Source organism: Impatiens glandulifera, chromosome 7 (genome assembly GCF_907164915.1).
Source record: "Impatiens glandulifera chromosome 7, dImpGla2.1, whole genome shotgun sequence".
In the NCBI taxonomy this organism is placed as follows: Eukaryota; Viridiplantae; Streptophyta; class Magnoliopsida; order Ericales; family Balsaminaceae; genus Impatiens; species Impatiens glandulifera.
The window spans coordinates 5,012,704-5,031,217 of NC_061868.1; the positions used below are offsets into that span (position 1 = coordinate 5,012,704).

At 32.3% G+C, this 18,514-nt stretch overlaps 3 protein-coding genes across 4 annotated transcripts; all 3 read left to right on the forward strand.

Annotated features, from left to right (window-relative positions):
- Positions 1 to 3,286: 3,286 nt before the first annotated feature.
- On the forward strand, positions 3,287 to 6,079 carry LOC124945374 (O-fucosyltransferase 36-like). The gene is made up of 3 exons (XM_047485801.1): positions 3,287 to 4,849; positions 4,929 to 5,178; positions 5,817 to 6,079. Exons 1-3 carry the CDS (start codon positions 3,588 to 3,590, stop codon positions 5,991 to 5,993), a joined length of 1,689 nt encoding a protein of 562 aa, XP_047341757.1. The 5' UTR covers positions 3,287 to 3,587; the 3' UTR covers positions 5,994 to 6,079.
- A 2,502-nt stretch (positions 6,080 to 8,581) lies between these two features.
- On the forward strand, positions 8,582 to 12,744 carry LOC124944654. The gene is made up of 8 exons (XM_047484966.1): positions 8,582 to 8,947; positions 9,012 to 9,076; positions 9,152 to 9,250; positions 9,324 to 9,371; positions 10,756 to 10,825; positions 10,963 to 11,034; positions 11,643 to 11,735; positions 12,399 to 12,744. Exons 1-8 carry the CDS (start codon positions 8,747 to 8,749, stop codon positions 12,546 to 12,548), a joined length of 798 nt encoding a protein of 265 aa, XP_047340922.1. The 5' UTR covers positions 8,582 to 8,746; the 3' UTR covers positions 12,549 to 12,744.
- Positions 12,745 to 13,857: 1,113 nt separating this feature from the next.
- On the forward strand, positions 13,858 to 18,468 carry LOC124944653 (26S proteasome regulatory subunit 7). Of its 2 annotated transcripts, none has more exons than XM_047484963.1 (11): positions 13,858 to 13,995; positions 14,106 to 14,211; positions 14,411 to 14,492; positions 14,655 to 14,746; positions 14,831 to 14,908; positions 16,256 to 16,317; positions 16,395 to 16,539; positions 16,939 to 17,157; positions 17,241 to 17,422; positions 17,768 to 17,943; positions 18,014 to 18,468. In XM_047484963.1, the coding sequence occupies exons 2-11, from the start codon at positions 14,125 to 14,127 to the stop codon at positions 18,169 to 18,171; spliced, it is 1,281 nt and encodes a 426-aa protein (XP_047340919.1). In that variant the 5' UTR covers positions 13,858 to 13,995; positions 14,106 to 14,124; the 3' UTR covers positions 18,172 to 18,468. The 2 variants fall into 2 exon arrangements, with proteins under 2 accessions (XP_047340919.1, XP_047340920.1); XM_047484964.1 differs by having other exon boundaries at positions 13,900 to 13,995; positions 14,111 to 14,211.
- The last annotated feature ends 46 nt before the right edge of the window (positions 18,469 to 18,514 follow it).

Genomic DNA, 18,514 nt, shown 5'->3' on the forward strand with positions numbered 1-18,514 from the left:
GAGCCCTCTCCATAAGACCCAGCGCTTCAAACCTATCAGATACTTTTTTCAAGGCTAGGACAGATTTCAATGAAATCCTACCAGGAAAATCATGAACCGTGAAGTCTGCCATCTACAAAAGGGAAAAGAAAAACAACAATGTTTGTGAAAACATTTCACAACAAATATAAACAAACGAGAAGAAAAGCAACCGTCAAAATAGCTAGAAACAACTGTTAGATGCGTCAAGCAGCTGCTTGACGCAGCTGCTTGACGCAGCTGCTTGACGCAACCCAACCCATAAACCGTGCATGAACCATTTGAAATCAAGAAGCATCCTACCCTAATTCCTAACATAAAACATGCATGAACCGTTTGAAAGCAGGAAGCAACCTACCCTAAAACCCTAACATAAAACATGCATGAACTATTTGAAAGCAAGAAGCAACCCTAAAAACATAACATAAAACATGCATGAAGCATTTGCAAGCATGTAGCAACCCTAAACCCTAACATAAACCATGAATGAACCATTTGCAAACAAGAAGCAACCAACCCTAAACCCTAACATAAACCATGAATGAACCATTTGCAAACAAGAAGCAACCAACCCTAAAACCTAACATGAACATAAACAAACATAACTAAAACTAACCTCATGAAGTCAATGAATGAACGAGAAGATGAAGACGAAGACGAGCAGGAAGAGACGTCGAGGCAGGTGCGTCGTCGAGGCAGGTGCGTCGTCGGGTGCGAGAGAGAGAGAGAGCCTGAATAGTGGTCGAGGCTTATTTGGGTTTTTATATAAAATAAAAATAAATGTGACGCATCGTATCCTACTTGACGCATCCGAGATGACGCATCCGAGATGACGCATCCGAGTTGACGCATCGTATCCTGCTTGACGCATCCGAGATGACGCATCCGAGTTGACGCATCGTATCCTACTTGACGCATCCGAGTTGACGCATCGTATCCTGCTTGACGCATCCGAGATGACGCATCCGAGTTGACGCATCGTATCCTACTTGACGCATCCGAGATGACGCATCCGAGATGACGCATCCGAGTTGACGCATCCGAGTTGACGCATCCGAGTTGACGCATCCGAGATGACGCATCCTTCTTGACGCATCCATCTTGACGCACCCTGCGTGACGCATCCTACGTGACGCATCCTACCAAACAAACAACCTGCATTCAACGAATCAGCGAATCAATGAGGAACGTTCTGTAAATGAAATATACACGAACTGAATAGGAAATCAAAACAAACAATAACGAAATAAAGACAAAATATAGTGGAATGGTCGAATGAAATGTCAATTTGTTCGAAATCCTCAGCGCTGTGCAAACTCGTCTCCATTGGATGTTCTTCGAAGCTATAGGCCGTTGAATATGTTCGAAATCCTCTTCGATTCGTCCTCCAATGGAATGGCCGCTGAAAAAGAAGAGAAAATCTTCTCCGCCACCATTAGGGTTTCACGGCGGAGAAGACGGATGAGAGAGAAACTGAAACGAAAATGAAAAAAAAATTAAGTCTTTATAGGGTTCAGGGTGCGTCACGCACCTGGAGGGTGCGTGACGCATGGGTAAAATGGTCATTAAAAAATTTGGGGGTCACCAGCGCTATAAAAATCATGGGCCCGCACCATCGGCTATTTGGCATTAGTTTGGGGTCATTTCCTCAAATTTCCCTTCAACATAAGGGTATTATTTTATTGTAGAATATACCAATATCTCAATATTATATTTTAATAAAACATTAAACTAAAATTATATCAATACTTTAAAATAACATAAACAAATAGTAGTTTAATAAATACAGGACGAGTTTTGAACAATTAAATAATAAAAATATATAAGAAACTAACAATTTTTGACTATACAGAGTTAAAAGGGTAACAAATAATATTTTTTTTGTTTAAAAATTCAAAACGCCGATAATTTATTATTTACGTGATATGTATAAATAAATAAATAAAAGATATGTGTGACTAATTTAATTACCGGATTTTAGCACTTCGTTATTACCAGAGTAATGATAAAGATCGAGAATTTTGTGTCATAAATGATGTTGGGAATGATGTGGGACACACGAGTGAACTTAAAAAATGAATTTTTTCTCTCATTTTAAATTTTAAGTTCACTCACGTATTGTCATATCATTTCCGACACTATTTATAATATCAAATTTTCGTTTTCTATCATTATTCTTTTAATAATAAGGGAATAAATTGTGAATTTTGAAAGAAAATATCCAAAATTATCTCAATTAGCCTCTCAACAAATTCCTAAAATTTTAGACGGAATGAGAAGGAGCTTCGGATTTGACAATTTACGACCTCGTTTTAGTAACGCATTCAGCATAATTTTAAAACCCGACCCAGTCATCAACCCGGTGAAAGGATTGTGTCACTGGGTTACTAATTCAACTAATGGGTCAACTAGTTCAACTAGTGAGTTTCATATAATAATAAAATAATACAAAATAACAAAATTCCATCAAATTGTTTATACAATAATAGTCAAAATACAGATCAAATTTCAAAATATTGTTTCGTAATTACAATTTGTTGATTGCCTCTATTAGAGACAACACAATTACAATAAACACAAACATAAGTCATAGATTAACACAATTAAAATAAATATCAACTACTAATTATTCGCAAAACGCTCACAGCCTCACACCATTCACCAAAATCATCAATCACTTCATTGCCTTCAATAGTGACATCAATATTGTTCTCTTCGTCTTCTTCCTCAGTAACTAGTTATCCAAATTTACAATCTCAAAATTTACATATACAACGAAATTTATAAAATGAAATTTTAGTAACTTATATTATTGATAAACTAATAAGTAATATAAGAAAAAAATTAATCACCATTATGTGGAGAGATAAACTGAGAGAGTGATAAGTAGAAAAGTAGGATAAACTCGCTGAATTAACCCGGGTTGTTGGATTTCCGGTCTAACCGACGGGTTGATAGAGTTTAACTAAGTTGATTGCATCTTCAATTTTTTCATCAACCTAGCCCGGTCATTGGATTTGCCGGTCTAACCGGTGGAACGGACCGAATTTCAAAACTATGATATTCTGTCTCATTTTTTCAAATCTAGTTCGAACATTAAATTGTGTCACTCCAAATATTATAATTTAAGTTTTTAAGTAAAATTTATTCGATTTAGTATTTTGTTTTTTTATTCAATTTGGTTTCATAAACGGGTCAGGGTCGGTTGCTATCACCTAACCCATATGTTAATAACAGTAGAAAAAATTAGCATACTCAACCGACAGTGAGGCTCTTCTTCTTCTCTCAGATCTCAAGTAGATAACTTTTGCAGCAATCTATCAAGTATCTTGTTCAATAATCTCAAATTTCTCATCCTTAATCCTTATAGACACCTACAAGATCATTTCTTAATGCTTTTCGTTTGATTCTATCCTGTCTAGGGCAGATCAAATCTCAGGACCGGCGGCATTAATACTGAAAAAGATAAATTGAAGCTGAATGTAGTAAGTAATTCCATGTTGTTTCATTACAGTGAGTAAACTTTTCAACTGAGACAGCCACTCAGTTCTTCTCTTGCTTAATCATCGATGGAAAGAGCTTCTTCGTCTTCAGATGTGGAAGAAGATCGAGAAAACCTAATCGATTCTAACCACAGACATTCTCAAAGTAAGTCACCAAAGAACTCCACTTTCCAAATCGACGATTTCGCCGATCCAATTCGTCCCACTCGACGTCTCACCTCCTTCAACAAATGGTACCTCTTAGCAATTTTTCTTCCTATCTTCATATCAATCCTCTATTTTACCACCGATATCAAGACTGTGTTCCAAACAAGCGTTTCTGATGTCAAATTCGATACTTCTGTTAGTCGCATTCGTGAGGCAGAGTTACAGTCTCTGTTTTTGTTGAGGCAGCAACAGTTAGGGCTTTTGAAAATGTGGAATCAGACCTTAGCATCCGGATCCAATTCTTCCAATATCAATCCTCAATTTGAAGATCTGAGATCCGCTGTTCTTAATCAGATTTCTCTTAATAAGGAAATCCAGAAAGTACTTCTTTCATCGCATGATTTCGAAGGGTACTCTACAGATTCGGCTGATAATGATAATAATAATATCACAGATCCTACCCTCCTCCCTGGTTTATCAAACCTAGATAGATGCAGACACGTTGATCAAACTGAAACCCTCTCCAAAAGGAAAACGATAGAATGGAAACCAAATTCTAACAAGTATCTCTTTGCAATATGTGTATCGGGTCAGATGTCAAATCATTTGATTTGCTTGGAGAAGAACATGTTCTTTGCTGCTTTACTCAATCGAATTTTGGTTATACCCAGTTCAAAAGTCGATTATCAGTTCAATCGGGTGCTCGACATAGACCACATAAACAACTGCCTCGGTACAAAAGCTGTAGTCACCTTCGAAGAGTTTGCCGAACAGAAGAAGAATCACTTGCATATAGATAGGTTCATCTGTTACGTTTCAATACCAAAACTTTGCTTTGTTGATGACGAGCATGTTAAGAAGTTGAAGTCACTAGGCATTTCAATGAACAAGATGGAGGCAGCTTGGGTTGAGGATGTTAAGAAGCCAGTAAAGAGGACAATGCAAGATGTTTTGACAAAATTCTCTTCGAACGACGATGTTATTGCAATTGGAGACGTTTTCTTTGCTGATTTAGAGCGAGAAATGGTGTCACAGCCTGGTGGTCCTCTAGCTCACAAATGCAAGACTCTAATTGAACCTAGCCGACTTATTATCCTAACTGCACAACGATTCATTCAGACATTCTTGGGTCAGAGGTTCATTTCTCTTCATTTTAGACGTCATGGATTCTTGAAGTTTTGGTAGGTTTTCTTTCTTTATTTCTGTTCATGATCATGTTCATGTTCATTGAGTCTCTGACTAAAGTTTCTTCTTATGCAGTAATGCTAAAACACCAAGTTGCTTCTTCCCTATTCCTCAAGCTGCTGACTGCATTAAACGTGTTATTGAAAGAGCTGATGTTCCTGTAATATTTCTATCGACGGATGCTGCAGAAAGTGAAACTGGTTTGCTGCAATCGCTGGTTGTTATTGACGGGAAAATAGTGCCACTTGTTAAACGGCCAGCTCTTAATGCTGCTGAGAAATGGAATGCTTTGCTATACAGACATGGCTTACAGGATGATCCACAGGTAGATTTTTTATGGGTTTTGCAGCATATTGAATATAATTTGCTTGAGTTAAGGCCTTTAATCTTGTTTGATGAAAAAGTGAATTGTTTTGATTATTTGAGTTAAACCAACAAATTAAGGGTACTTAGTATTTTCTTTGATGATTCGAATAATTTAATGGAGCTAGGGATTGCTGATGGAATGTTGGAGCTTGTTTGAACTTCGATTATTTTCCAAATAATAGTATTTAAGGTTTGGGTAAAACAAAACAGATTGCTTGTTTTGGTATAAACCTCTAACTGAAAACTGATCATAAATCAATTTTTTGTATGATTTTCCATTGTGATCGTGATTGTGATAGATTTTGTTACAGAATGATAGTTTTCCAAATAGGCATATGTGTTATTTAGGCTCTTACCTTAAATTGTGGATGATTTGAATGATGAGATTAAGAAAGTGATTGTTTAATGGGAGGGGGTGGATTATTTGAAAATCAAATAAGTTCTTGGTTTATTTGGGGCTTGTTCGATGTTGAGCTATTTAGAAATAACATGTTTTGGGTGGCAAAATGGTTTAATTGAGTAAAATGACCAAACTACCCTTTTGCGGTTCTTCCATCATTATTTGACATTTTGATTTTATGAATTCTGATTCTGAAGGTGGAGGCTATGTTGGATAAGACTATATGTGCTTTGTCTTCGGTTTTCCTTGGAGCCCCGGGATCCACATTTACAGATGACATTCTGAGGCTTCGTAAAGACTGGGGTTCGGCTTCAATTTGCGACGAGTCTCTATGTCAAGGGGAACAACCAAATTTTATTGCAGAAGATGAATGAGTTATTTTTTCTTCTACACAAATATTGATTTTTCTTTTTGTAGAAAACTACATTCTTATGTATAATAGAACTATAATCTTTTCCTTGTGATTTTTATTCTTCATTAGTTTCATGATTCCCATTGATTGTTTGATTCATTTGGATGGATGGTTTGAAAATTTCAAGCTCTCATAAAATGGGATGATAGTGTATTTTGTAATACTATTTGATTTTTTATTCATTAAATTTATATATTTATATAATAACAAAGTTTTTACAATATTAGTAAGGATGGAAATTATAATTTGTCCAATTTTCGATCTGAAGTGTCTGGTTATGGTGGTTTTTTTTTAGTTTGATCCATAGTTTCATTAGATTTAATACTAAGAACCCAATTAAATATATAAAATTATCAATATATTTATTTATTTTTTATATTTTATAAAAAAAATTATAAATTTTTAATATATTACTTTTTTTTTTTTAATAGTATGCTATAAATTATGTCTCGAGTAAATTTTCTAAAACGAGAATGATAGTAAACAAAATCTCCAAAATAAAATTTTCGCCGCATTTTCATTTATATGTAAGAATTATTTCATTAAATACTTACAACTATAAATAACCATTGCAATTGTAAAATTTGCATGCCCATAATGATTGAAAGAACTAAATATAGTCAATAATAAAATGATTAATAATAAAGGAAAAAAGCTCAATTAGACTAGCTCACTTAGACGTATGTACTAATAAAAAGGTCATTTAAACATATGTACTATTAAAAATTGGCTCATTTAGCCTTTTTTAATAACCATGGTTAACTTTTATTTTTAAATTTATATATTTATTAATTAAATATTAATATATTTTCTCTCTCTTTCTTTTTCATTAAATAATTTATTTTATTCTTAATTTTTTTTTATTTTAATATTAATTTCTCTTTTATATTTCATCTTTTGTTTTATTAATTTTTATTTCTTATATTTCTTAAATTCTTATTTTTTAAAAACAATTTAACAACTTATTTATGAATTTTATGTTTTCCTGTAATTTTGTTTGTGAAGGGTTTTTTCTTATTTAATTTAATATAATAAAAATAAAAAAGAATTTTTTTCTTATTTAGTTTAATACAAATAAAAATGAAATTAATAATTTTTTATTTAATTTTTATTCACGACTTATATTAGTAGTAAAAGAATTGTTTTGTCTAATATTTGATTATTACTCTTTTGGTGTTTGATGAATAAGTTTTTATTATTATTCAATTCTTAATTATTAATTAATTTATTTTTGTGTTTAAGGATTTTTATTGTTGAAAGAATTTTCATTGTTATATTCAATTATTGGGATCAAACAATTTTAAAATAATTAATAATTAATGTGAATATAAAAAAATATATAAAAAAGAAGAAAAAATATAGAGTTCAAATAATTAATGATGAATGCTCATATATATAAAATAAAATTAAAATAATCAATCATAAATACTCATATAGAAATAATAAAAAATTAGAAATAAAAATAAAAATAGAGGGTTCATTTATTAGTAATAAATGAAATAATAAATGAAAAGGGAAGAGAGAGAAAATATATTAATATTTAATTAATAAATATTTAAATTTAAAAATAAAAGTTAACCATGGTTACTAAAAGAGGCTAAATGAGCCAATTTTTGATAGTACGTACGTTTAAATGAACTTTTATTAGTACATACGTCTAAGTGAGCTAGTTGTACAAGTACATACGTCTAAGTGAGCTTTTTTCCAATAATAAATACTATTTTTATCACAATTTTATAGGTTTGAAAAAGTAATAATTTCATATAAATATAAAACTTGAAGGGTAAATTTAAAAATCTTATACAACTTTTAGGGAAATTGTAGATTTACTAAGCTTACATAAATTTCCCATTAATATACCATCTTCAATTTCTCATCATTTTTAAATTTATTGAAATGTTACTTGTATTATTATTTAACAAAATAAAATCATGATACTTATTTATTAAGTTTTAGAGAAATGATAAGAGAGAATTAAAAGATGCAATGAGAAAATGAGGTGATAAGTTATTTATATATCTAATTATAACAATTTTTTTCTTTCCAATTTTAAGAAGTTAACCATTTAAGACATTAAAGTAAGGATATTAATGGGGGCAGATTGAGATAGGGACGCTCCATTCTACTTCAGGTATTTATTTTTACTATCATTCTAGTCCAGTTCGATTTTAAATTTTTTTTCGTAAAACACCCTTATATCTTATTTAAAAAATATAAAAAAATATTTAATAAAATTATATATACGAATTTTTTAATATAATATATATTACATTATATAAATATATGAATGAAGTTAAATATTTAATTGTGTTTATATGACTTGAACAGAAACGAGGTGAGGAATACAAATACCCTACTCACCCAATTCCCGATCAAACCGTAAAAAATCGTCTCGAAAATCAAGTGCGGTCCCCTACTTCATGACATCAAATTACTAAGAAAAATAAAGTATGAGGACTAATAAAATATTAAAAATAGTTGAAGGATTCATTTATATTAATTGGATTTTGACTTTCTAGGCTTCTAGCTCTTCTTCTCCGAGCCGCCGGACAGTCTATCGCTATCCGGAAGCGGCGCTCATATTATTATAGTTTGTTATTACAGAACGGGGAAGAAGACGCCATAACCGCTTCCTTCATTCTCCTTGAACCCTAGCCTAACCTTGATTTCTCGTCTCCATTCATTCGTCCTCAGATTCCATCGAAATCGTCAGTCATGAAAGCTAGATTGGTCGTCTTCCCAATCCGAGGAAGGAACTGGTGTTTTAGTAGATCCATCGATCGTCATACTTCTCAACAATCATCGAATAACGTTCCTTCAACGCTCACTGATCTCTGGAAGAAACTCTCATCAGGCGATGGAAAATCTGAGTTGTCTAACAACACCGAACTCGTCATTGATTTCGTCTCCAACAAGGTTTCATTACTCTTCCTCTCTGTTCTTATCCTTACTTGTAAATAACTGTTTCTTATGTTGATAGATGAATGGAGCTTGGACTGGTCTTGAAAATGCACCTCCTGGAAGTGTCAAATCTAAGATTCACGGGTGAGTTTTACTAATTACTTGATATCTGTGTAAATGCTTGAAATGTGGTATGATTTTGATACATTTTGTTGTCAGTATTGGAGTGCGGCTTCTATCTCGTGTAAAGCCATCTGAGATTTTCCTGAAATCTATAACTAAGGAGGTTTCGAATGTCCAGATTACATATCCTACCAGGTATGTATCGTTCAATTTCTCCATCCCAGCTATGTTGATTCATGAATTCATTAACTATAATGACTTATTGCAGTCTGAATGATCGGCTCGTACGCAGAAGATTAAGGCATATTGCCTTAAGGTAATTCAACCATTTCATAATAGTGATGTTTATGATAATAACTTCTTACAATTGGAAACTAGTGTCTTATCATTACATTGATGTTTAGATGCAAAATGTGCTCTGATGGGTTAACTCTCTGAATCAAACCAATGGCCATGATGCAACCTGAAACATTTAAATGATTGTTGTTTTATGTTGAAAACGAGAAAGCAAATCTTGATGTTTTGATCATTACATATAAGTGTAAGGACTACCATGAGTTGTTTAGTAAGGTTGAATGAGAGTACTGAATTTGTTTCCTTCCACTATTGTGTTAGAGTTCAAACTCTAGGGTTTAAGCAATCCAACAAAAGGAGCGAGAAACCAAGAGAAATCAGGACGGAAAGTATAGAACCTTCCATAAACTTCAGTCCATAGTTAAAATGATAACATAAGCCTTTATTATATATAATAGGGTATTCCTAACTAACAGATAACTGTACTTCTAATTATAATTATCTTAACAACTAATTAAATATACTAATCGTAATACTATTTCTAAAAAAACCCTAATACTATTAATTCCTGTCACGTGTTATTGTGTGTTGGCCCTTCAGAACCCTAATTTCTGTTCCTCATGCAATTCACATAGGCAAACTAAAGTAAGACTGTGTTTGGATGCTTGGAATTAAAATTAGAAGTATGGTTATAATTCTTATTCCATTTCTATAAGATAAGAATTGACATTGAATTACAATTCAATTCCTATGTTTGAAAAAATTGTGTAATTATAATTCTTAATGATTGTTTGATTTTTTTCTTACTTACAAAAAAAGAGAGAAAAATAGAAGTAAGAAAAAACAAATCAAGAAATAAGCATCTAAACGCATATAACCTCATTTCAGCTAGTTAACAAATAGTTGGAAACATATAACTCCGTTGTAAAACCATTTCCATGATACACTAACATTAGTAAGCATCAGTCTTTAGCTGCTAGAAGAGGAAGAGCCTACTGAGAGACCTTGTTATGAAACAACGGCCGGAAGGGTTATAAATGAAGAACATTTGATGGGTGTTTGAGGAACATGATGTTGAATATGTGATTAAGAATTGAAATTCAAACTAACATACATATACTTGTTTTAATTCCATCATAATTCAAATTTAAATCCAATTCCTTATTTGAAATCCTTAAAACAAGCTACATAATTGAAAATTGCCCCCCTCCAAATCCATTGTCATGTCAATTAACCTCTAACCCACCCCACCCTAAAAAGATTTGTGTGTATATATAAGCTGACGGACTTTTCCTATCGCTACTTTCTTGTTCTTATTTGATAGCCTTTGTATAATATATACATGAATCGTAGGCATCTCCCGGCATGAACTTTACTGATGTATACCATACTGCTGAATCTACCAGGGGTGCTGTCATTCACAGAAAATACTTATATGGATCAGTTACATTACTTCCAATGACTTCAGTATTTATGGTAAACCCAGTTCTTTATGCTTTTCCAAAATTTCTGAAATTTATTTTTCTCATTGTTTGAGCACATGTGCTTAGTAACTCAAAAGTGATTAAATTAGTTTGTTCTGTTTCAATGATCTCTGGATTCATTTGATGTAGGTTCTACCTTTGCCTAACATTCTATTCTTTTGGGTCCTGTTTCGTGCATATTCTCATTGGAGAGCTCTACAGGTGAGTATCACATTCTTTTGGGTTCTGAACTTTATAATTATACAAAATAACACAAACTTTGTTAGAAGGTACAAATGACAATGTTAAATTGTCGCATTCACGAAATAATCTCCATTTATAGTTTTTTAAAAATCACTGCTGCCCTCATCCCCAAATGCACATATGATAATTATTATGACAATTATACAATACATTAAATTATAACTCATTTGTAGTATATATGAGGATTTATTCTAACCCCCTCTTAGCTGTTATATGATGTGTTTAAGTTGAAATGAATATAATTCAATGGAAACTATAAATGGAGATTGAGAAAGATTATTTAAGAATGGAGGGATTTATACTACAAATTATTTTCAGGAGCTTATTTTCACCTTTAGTCAAAATTCAGAGGCATTCCATTATTGCATTAGTTATTACTCAAATCTTATTTTATTCCGAAATAAGAACCAAATTGTAATTCAATTCCAATTATACCCATCTATAGACATGGATTACTTAGCTGAGAAAACTAGTTGATCAATCTTTCTTGTCCCGTGGAGCTGCATTAATTGATCTATACATTTATGTGAATTTCTCTCTAATGGGTTGCTTATAATAATTTCAAGGGAAGTGAAAGACTAGTCCTGTTGGTTAGCGATGATAAAAGTATTGATGATGGGACTGGAAATGTTAAAGAACAAGCGAATCATCCTCTATGGGTAAGGAACTGCGATGCTATACATGTTAAGAGTTATCATTGAAAGTCTATTATTGTGACTAATCCTCATATTTAGGCTTTGATAACATAATTAAATGCTTATTTGAATAACTCGGTAATCTAGTAAGGACTTCTTCGGATTGGGTTATTTAAATGACCTCCAAATAACTCACAATCTTCTTATCCATTCAAATCATCAACCAAAATACAAAAATACCTTATATTTTAACATATATATATATATAGGTAATCTAGTAAGGACTTATTCGGATTGGGTTATTTAAATGACCTCCAAATAATTCACAATCTTCTCATCCATTCAAATCATCAACCAAAATACAAAAATACCTTATATTTTAACATATATATATATATCTTCATTATACATATATACCCTTTTAACATTTTTTACCACACAATTGACACCTTCAACCTTGAAAATTAATCAAATTCCGTCATAATCAGAAAAATACTCTTTTGAATACTTTCTCAACATTAGTTTCATATGTTATCAATTCAACTTATTTTTCAATCTTAACATTGGGCACTTAATTCTGTTTGATCAAACACACTCGTGAAACATTATAATTTGGTTTGATTTAGTTTGATTTGGTTACACTATGAGTCCTCGTGTTTGCAATTGATATATGATGATGATGATCAGGTGTTGCAAGCATCGGATGAGCTTGAGAAACTTATTAAGAGTGGAGATGCCGCCTCAGGCGATGGGCTTAGCAAATGCATAATATCAAATATCTGCAAGACCTATGATTTGAACACCATTGATGTTCTAAAGTACATGAATTCTATGTAGTTTTGAGTTTGTTCTGTTATGATTATATGGCTAGTTGGGATTTAGAAAAGTAATGGGCTAAATGAAAACAATATCATCTTTTTGTAGATTTAGTAGTTTAAATAGGGATGGTAGTCACTAAATATCCATCTTTGCTTCATAACTCAATAAATTGTTATGGCCACTTTTTGGTTTTGGTTTTGTCCATGTTTGTTAAGAGCTAGGTCCCGATGTTTTGGCCCCTTTTTTTAGGTCCGAAGTGACTTGGGTTCCCAATTCTTGAATTCAGAACTTGTTATGTTATTTATCTCATTACAACGTTTTACGACATCACAATTTATTATTATTGTGTGTTCCGGTTTATATTAGTTGTCTATTCATTATAGTAATTTAGACACATTATGTACATAATTATCTAAGAAGTAATTATGCTATTATATTCCTAAGGCTCAATTACTTGCTTTACTTTTTATGAATCATCTATTAAGTAACTCATTTTAAAAATATAGAAATTTACATTTCTTTGAAAATTTGAAGGAAGTCAAATTTTAAATTCTATTTAAATGCATCAACACCAATTATCAATTACAACTGTCTTCTAATACATATTGCTCGTCAAATCAACCACTAATTCTAATGAATTTCTTCATCTCATGACATCAAACTTTTACATGTCTCTTATCTTTCGGTAAATTATCCACTAATATGAAAATAATGAAAATAATATGAAAATAATGAAAATAAAATTATTTTAATTAGAAATGATAAATTAGTTCAATCTTATAAGATAAGTATTTTTAATAATTTAGAAAAAGTTTGTTTTTAATTATGTTGTCTTATTATATATATAAAATAATATATAATATAAAAATTATTTATGAAACAATATATATTTCATTAGTGAGAATATATATATATAATATATATATGATAAGATATAAAATAAAAATAAATTATTTAAAAGAGATGTAAAAAAATTATATTGAGAAAAGATATATATTTATATAAATTATTGATGAAAAATAATATAATATAATGATATTTTATTTTAAATAGTAAATTTAGTTATGACGTATAAATTTTTGAAGCCTTGAACTTTATAGAGAAACTTTAATAAATTATTTTGGAAACAATACTTTAAACATGTATTAACAATTTATTTGATTGATTCTAGTCAAAATTCAGATCCACAAAAAATATTTCTAATTGGGCCTATTATCATAGATGGATTAATTTACTTGACATCCATAGACTAATTAGTTAGTCCATGGACTAATTCGGTCTTGTTATAATAATTAAAGGGCTAATTTGCATCTTCTTCTTTTTCTTGCTTCAAAAGTCTGCAGTCATTCATCGTCTTCCCGTCGATAACCATCAGCACAGCAAAGCAAAGCAAAGCAAAGCAAAGCAAAGCTTGCTTCTTTCCCGTTTCATTCATTCATTCGCCGGCATCTTTCATTCTCCTTAGGTACGTGCTCCGACGACCGCCTCTATTTCTTCTTCACGTTTTCTAGATCTCTTTTTCTTTAATCGAATTTTATTAATATAGTTTTTCACCCAATTTGCACTTGATTGAAGCGAAGATAATCAATATTCAATGGCTCCTGAACCCGAAGATGAGATCAAGGACGAGAAGAACCCTAGACCACTCGACGAGGATGATATCGCTCTTCTCAAGACCTATGTATGTTTTCCTCTTCTAACCCTAATTTATTTACTCTTCAATGCCCATCCTTTGTTTATTGCTGTTTTTCCTCTCCTTTTTCTATTTTAAGCTTTGAAATCATAGATGATAGTAACTAAGTAATTGCTTCTTTTTTTTAACATCAATACTGGGTTTCAACTAAGTAATTGCTATTTTTGATTCGGTTCTTGGTTTTTAGGGATTGGGACCTTATTCTTCAAGCATAAAGAAAGCAGAGAAGGAAATTAAGGAAATGGCTAAGAAAGTGAATGATCTGTGTGGTATATCTCTCTCACTGTATATGATTGTTGTTTTGATTTGTATATGCTCATGGAACATAGTATTCTCTCTCCTTCTGTGAATGTGAATTTAGCAGCTGCATGACTGAGTAATACATTCTTATGATTGTGCCTTAAAAACTTCATGTAATCTTTAAACTACAGGTATCAAGGAGTCTGACACAGGCTTGGCTGCACCTAGTCAATGGGACCTTGTTTCTGATAAGCAAATGATGCAAGAAGAGCAACCTCTCCAGGTGGATTTTGATATAGATTTTCAATACTAGTTCTTTAAGCTTTGTTCTTGTTCTTCCATAAATGATATTGGCCGTTGGTGACAGGTTGCAAGGTGCACAAAAATAATAAACCCCAACACTGAAGATGCTAAATATGTCATAAATGTTAAGCAGATTGCTAAGGTGCAACACATTTTCCTATAACGGTTCCTCATTTTCAATTAAAGATTTATCTTTAACTTCGGAGATAGTTGATATATGTAATCACTATCCTTGTGGTACAATGGTTGAAGATTTGAGTTCTCACTTTGGTGCTAGGGGTCAATCTGTAAGGGTAGTAGTACTAGCCTTGTGGTACAATGGTTGAAGATTTGAGTTCTCACCTTGGTGCTAGGGGTCAATCTGTAAGGGTAGTAGTAGATAATTAGTAGCAGTATAAGGATGGTAGGATAGTATGGAAAAAGTTGATTATTTAGAGTTATGTGGGTTAAATGACTAAATTATTCTTTGTATTTAATATTTTAACCTATAAAAAATTAAGAAAGAGTATTTTAGTTGATGATTTGATTGATGAAGGGGTTATTTGGATTAACCCTTCATCAAACAATGCTTATGTTAGTGGGTTAATAGTTTAGTGGAGTATGTATTATTTGGAGTAATAAATATAGTATTGAATATGGTTTATAATGTAATTCTTCGTCTTAGGCTGGTACTTAACACAATCTATGTTGCATACCTTCCTTAGCGTGGGATTGCTATAATTTTGGGTTAGGAATAGAGTTAGTTTATCCAAGTAGTAGAGACAGAACAATTAAGTTTTAACCTTGAACACGATCATTGGTTTTATTAATAAAGGAAAATACTTGGAAGCTTAAGTGATTCACTTCTGGGGTTAGCTCCCATTTCTGTCTTTTTTATGTGGGAACATTGTTGGATTCTTTGGATTGTATCATATTAAGGCGAATGTATTTCTATTGTACTACATTGGCCTATCATGTGGTGAGATTACAAAGAAAACTATGTTTACCAGAATGGAGATGTTTCACTGTCACTAAATTGTCTTGTATGTTGAGATGCATGATTATGCCTGTTAAAATTTTATTTTCTGAAGCTGTTGTCAACCCAATATAAAGAATGCAGAACTTATCACTTGATCTAAAAGAGCGAGTGCTTATTTTAATTTGATAACTGTTATTTAAAATCACTTTATTATTTTAGATTCAGCTCAAATTTAACTAAAATATCTGACTTAATTCGGTAAGCCATGAATGACTTCACTCGGTAATATAGTAAGACCGTTTAAAGACAACCTTAATCCTTGAAAATTAATAAAAATATGTCACTATAAGGGTAAGATAGGCTTTATGTATTTTCCGACAATTAGTTCCACAACTTCCTTATCAAGTACTTCAAATTTAGACATTAGACATTTTTATTTTTCAACATTTATTTTTCACACACTTAACTAGTTAGGCATTTAGAATTTGATATTTAATTTTCCGCCATTAATGTGTTCCTTTTCTGTCACAGTTTGTTGTTGGATTAGGTGATAAAGTTTCCCCAACTGATATTGAAGAAGGGATGCGTGTTGGGTATGTTCATTTGCCATCTACTCAAGGTTATGAAGTTTATGTGGGGTTATACTGACTTTTGTTTCGGTATTGTACAGAGTTGATCGCAATAAGTATCAGATTCAGATTCCTTTGCCTCCAAAGATTGACCCTAGTGTAACCATGATGACAGTGGAGGAAAAACCAGATGTCACATACAATGATGTTGGTGGATGCAAAGAGCAGATTGAAAAAATGAGAGAGGTTTGCATCCTAACTGATTTTATATTTTTATTTAAGTGCTTATTTGAATAAGTTTCTCTTACTCAATATCACTTAGGTATTTAGAGTCAACTAAAAAATGTGAGTGACTTAATTTGGTAATATAGTAACAATAAGAGGCAAAAGACAACTTTAACCCTGAACATTTATCAACTTACATCATGACAAGGGTAAAATAGTCTTGAAGTACTTTCCCGACTTCCGTTCCTACATTTTATTAAAACAACTTGCATACAAAGTACTTAAAATTTTGATATTTTTCTGGTTTATTCATCATTATTTATTTTAATGTACTTAACTCATTCAACACTTAAATTATATTTCAACACTTAATTTCAGTTTTTTTTCATAAAAATGACGTTTTTCATTTGTTCTTCTCAGGTTGTTGAATTGCCTATGCTTCATCCTGAGAAGTTTGTGAAACTTGGAATTGACCCTCCTAAAGGAGTGCTGTGCTATGGTCCCCCTGGTACTGGTAAAACACTTTTAGCCAGGGCTGTGGCAAACAGGACAGATGCTTGTTTCATCCGTGTTATTGGGAGTGAGCTTGTCCAGAAATATGTTGGTGAGGGTGCTCGAATGGTTCGTGAACTGTTTCAGGTAAATCACAGCAACAATATCGAAACAAAAATTTGCAACTATTTTAGAATCTGATTCTCACATTTATTTTTCTTTTCTTGCAGATGGCGCGTTCCAAAAAGGCATGTATTGTATTTTTTGATGAGGTAGATGCTATTGGAGGTGCCCGGTTTGACGATGGTGCTGGTGGGGACAATGAGGTCCAAAGAACAATGCTTGAAATTGTCAACCAACTTGATGGGTTTGATGCTCGTGGAAATATTAAAGTTCTGATGGCAACAAACAGGTTAAATTAACTGTAGTTGCATTATTAGTACTTGTTTCTTTGTGTATTATCCTAGTCATTAAACATTACTCATGATGCTTTTGTTCATGATAAAATCATCATACTTAACCCATTCAATATAGCTCAAGTCACTCAAAGCACCTTGATTCAAGTGGGTGCCATGGATTATGTGCTATCCTAATTATTTTGTTTATATATTCAGAAATTTCATCATTGGTATATATGGGTGATACTTTTGTTGTTGATATATCCAAACATATAGTGGGCTTTTCTTGATATAGTTACAGTTTGAATCTACGGTTGTGTTTTCTCTGTAGCTAAGATGCTTTTAATTTGCATTTTCAGACCTGATACATTGGACCCAGCTCTACTACGTCCTGGGCGTCTAGATCGTAAAGTTGAGTTTGGTCTTCCAGATATGGAGAGTAGAACACAAATATTTAAGATCCATACGCGAACTATGAATTGTGAAAGGGACATACGCTTTGAGCTCTTGGCCCGACTCTGCCCCAATTCTACTGGTACGATACTTTCGCATCTACTGATAAAATTGAAAGTGATTTTGACGGTTCTTTTCTGGATTTTATACAGGAGCCGATATCAGGAGTGTGTGTACGGAGGCTGGAATGTATGCGATTAGAGCGAGGAGGAAGACTGTAACCGAGAAGGACTTCTTGGATGCCGTGAACAAAGTCATCAAGGGTTATCAGAAATTCAGTGCCACTCCCAAGTACATGGTCTACAATTGATCGTGTTACATTTATTGTTTTTTTACTTAATTCAGTCCCGAGTCTAAGATGTTTGTTTATTACCCCCATTTGGTTATGATGGCGGTTGTTGGTTCTTTCGATTGAGGAAAAGAATTGTACCGAGTTACTTGAGATGTTAAACAGCTTTAAGATTCGGGTTGTTTATTGGTGATTGGTTGGTGTTTTCAATTAACTAGGCAGTAGTTTTCCCAAGTTTATAGGATTGATTCGAAAACACTAATGTACCGGGATCTGGATATGATTAAGAATCGCCAATGAATTTATGGTCTTTTTTCAGATACAATAAGCTCCTATATTGATGATGCACACTTTTATGAACAAT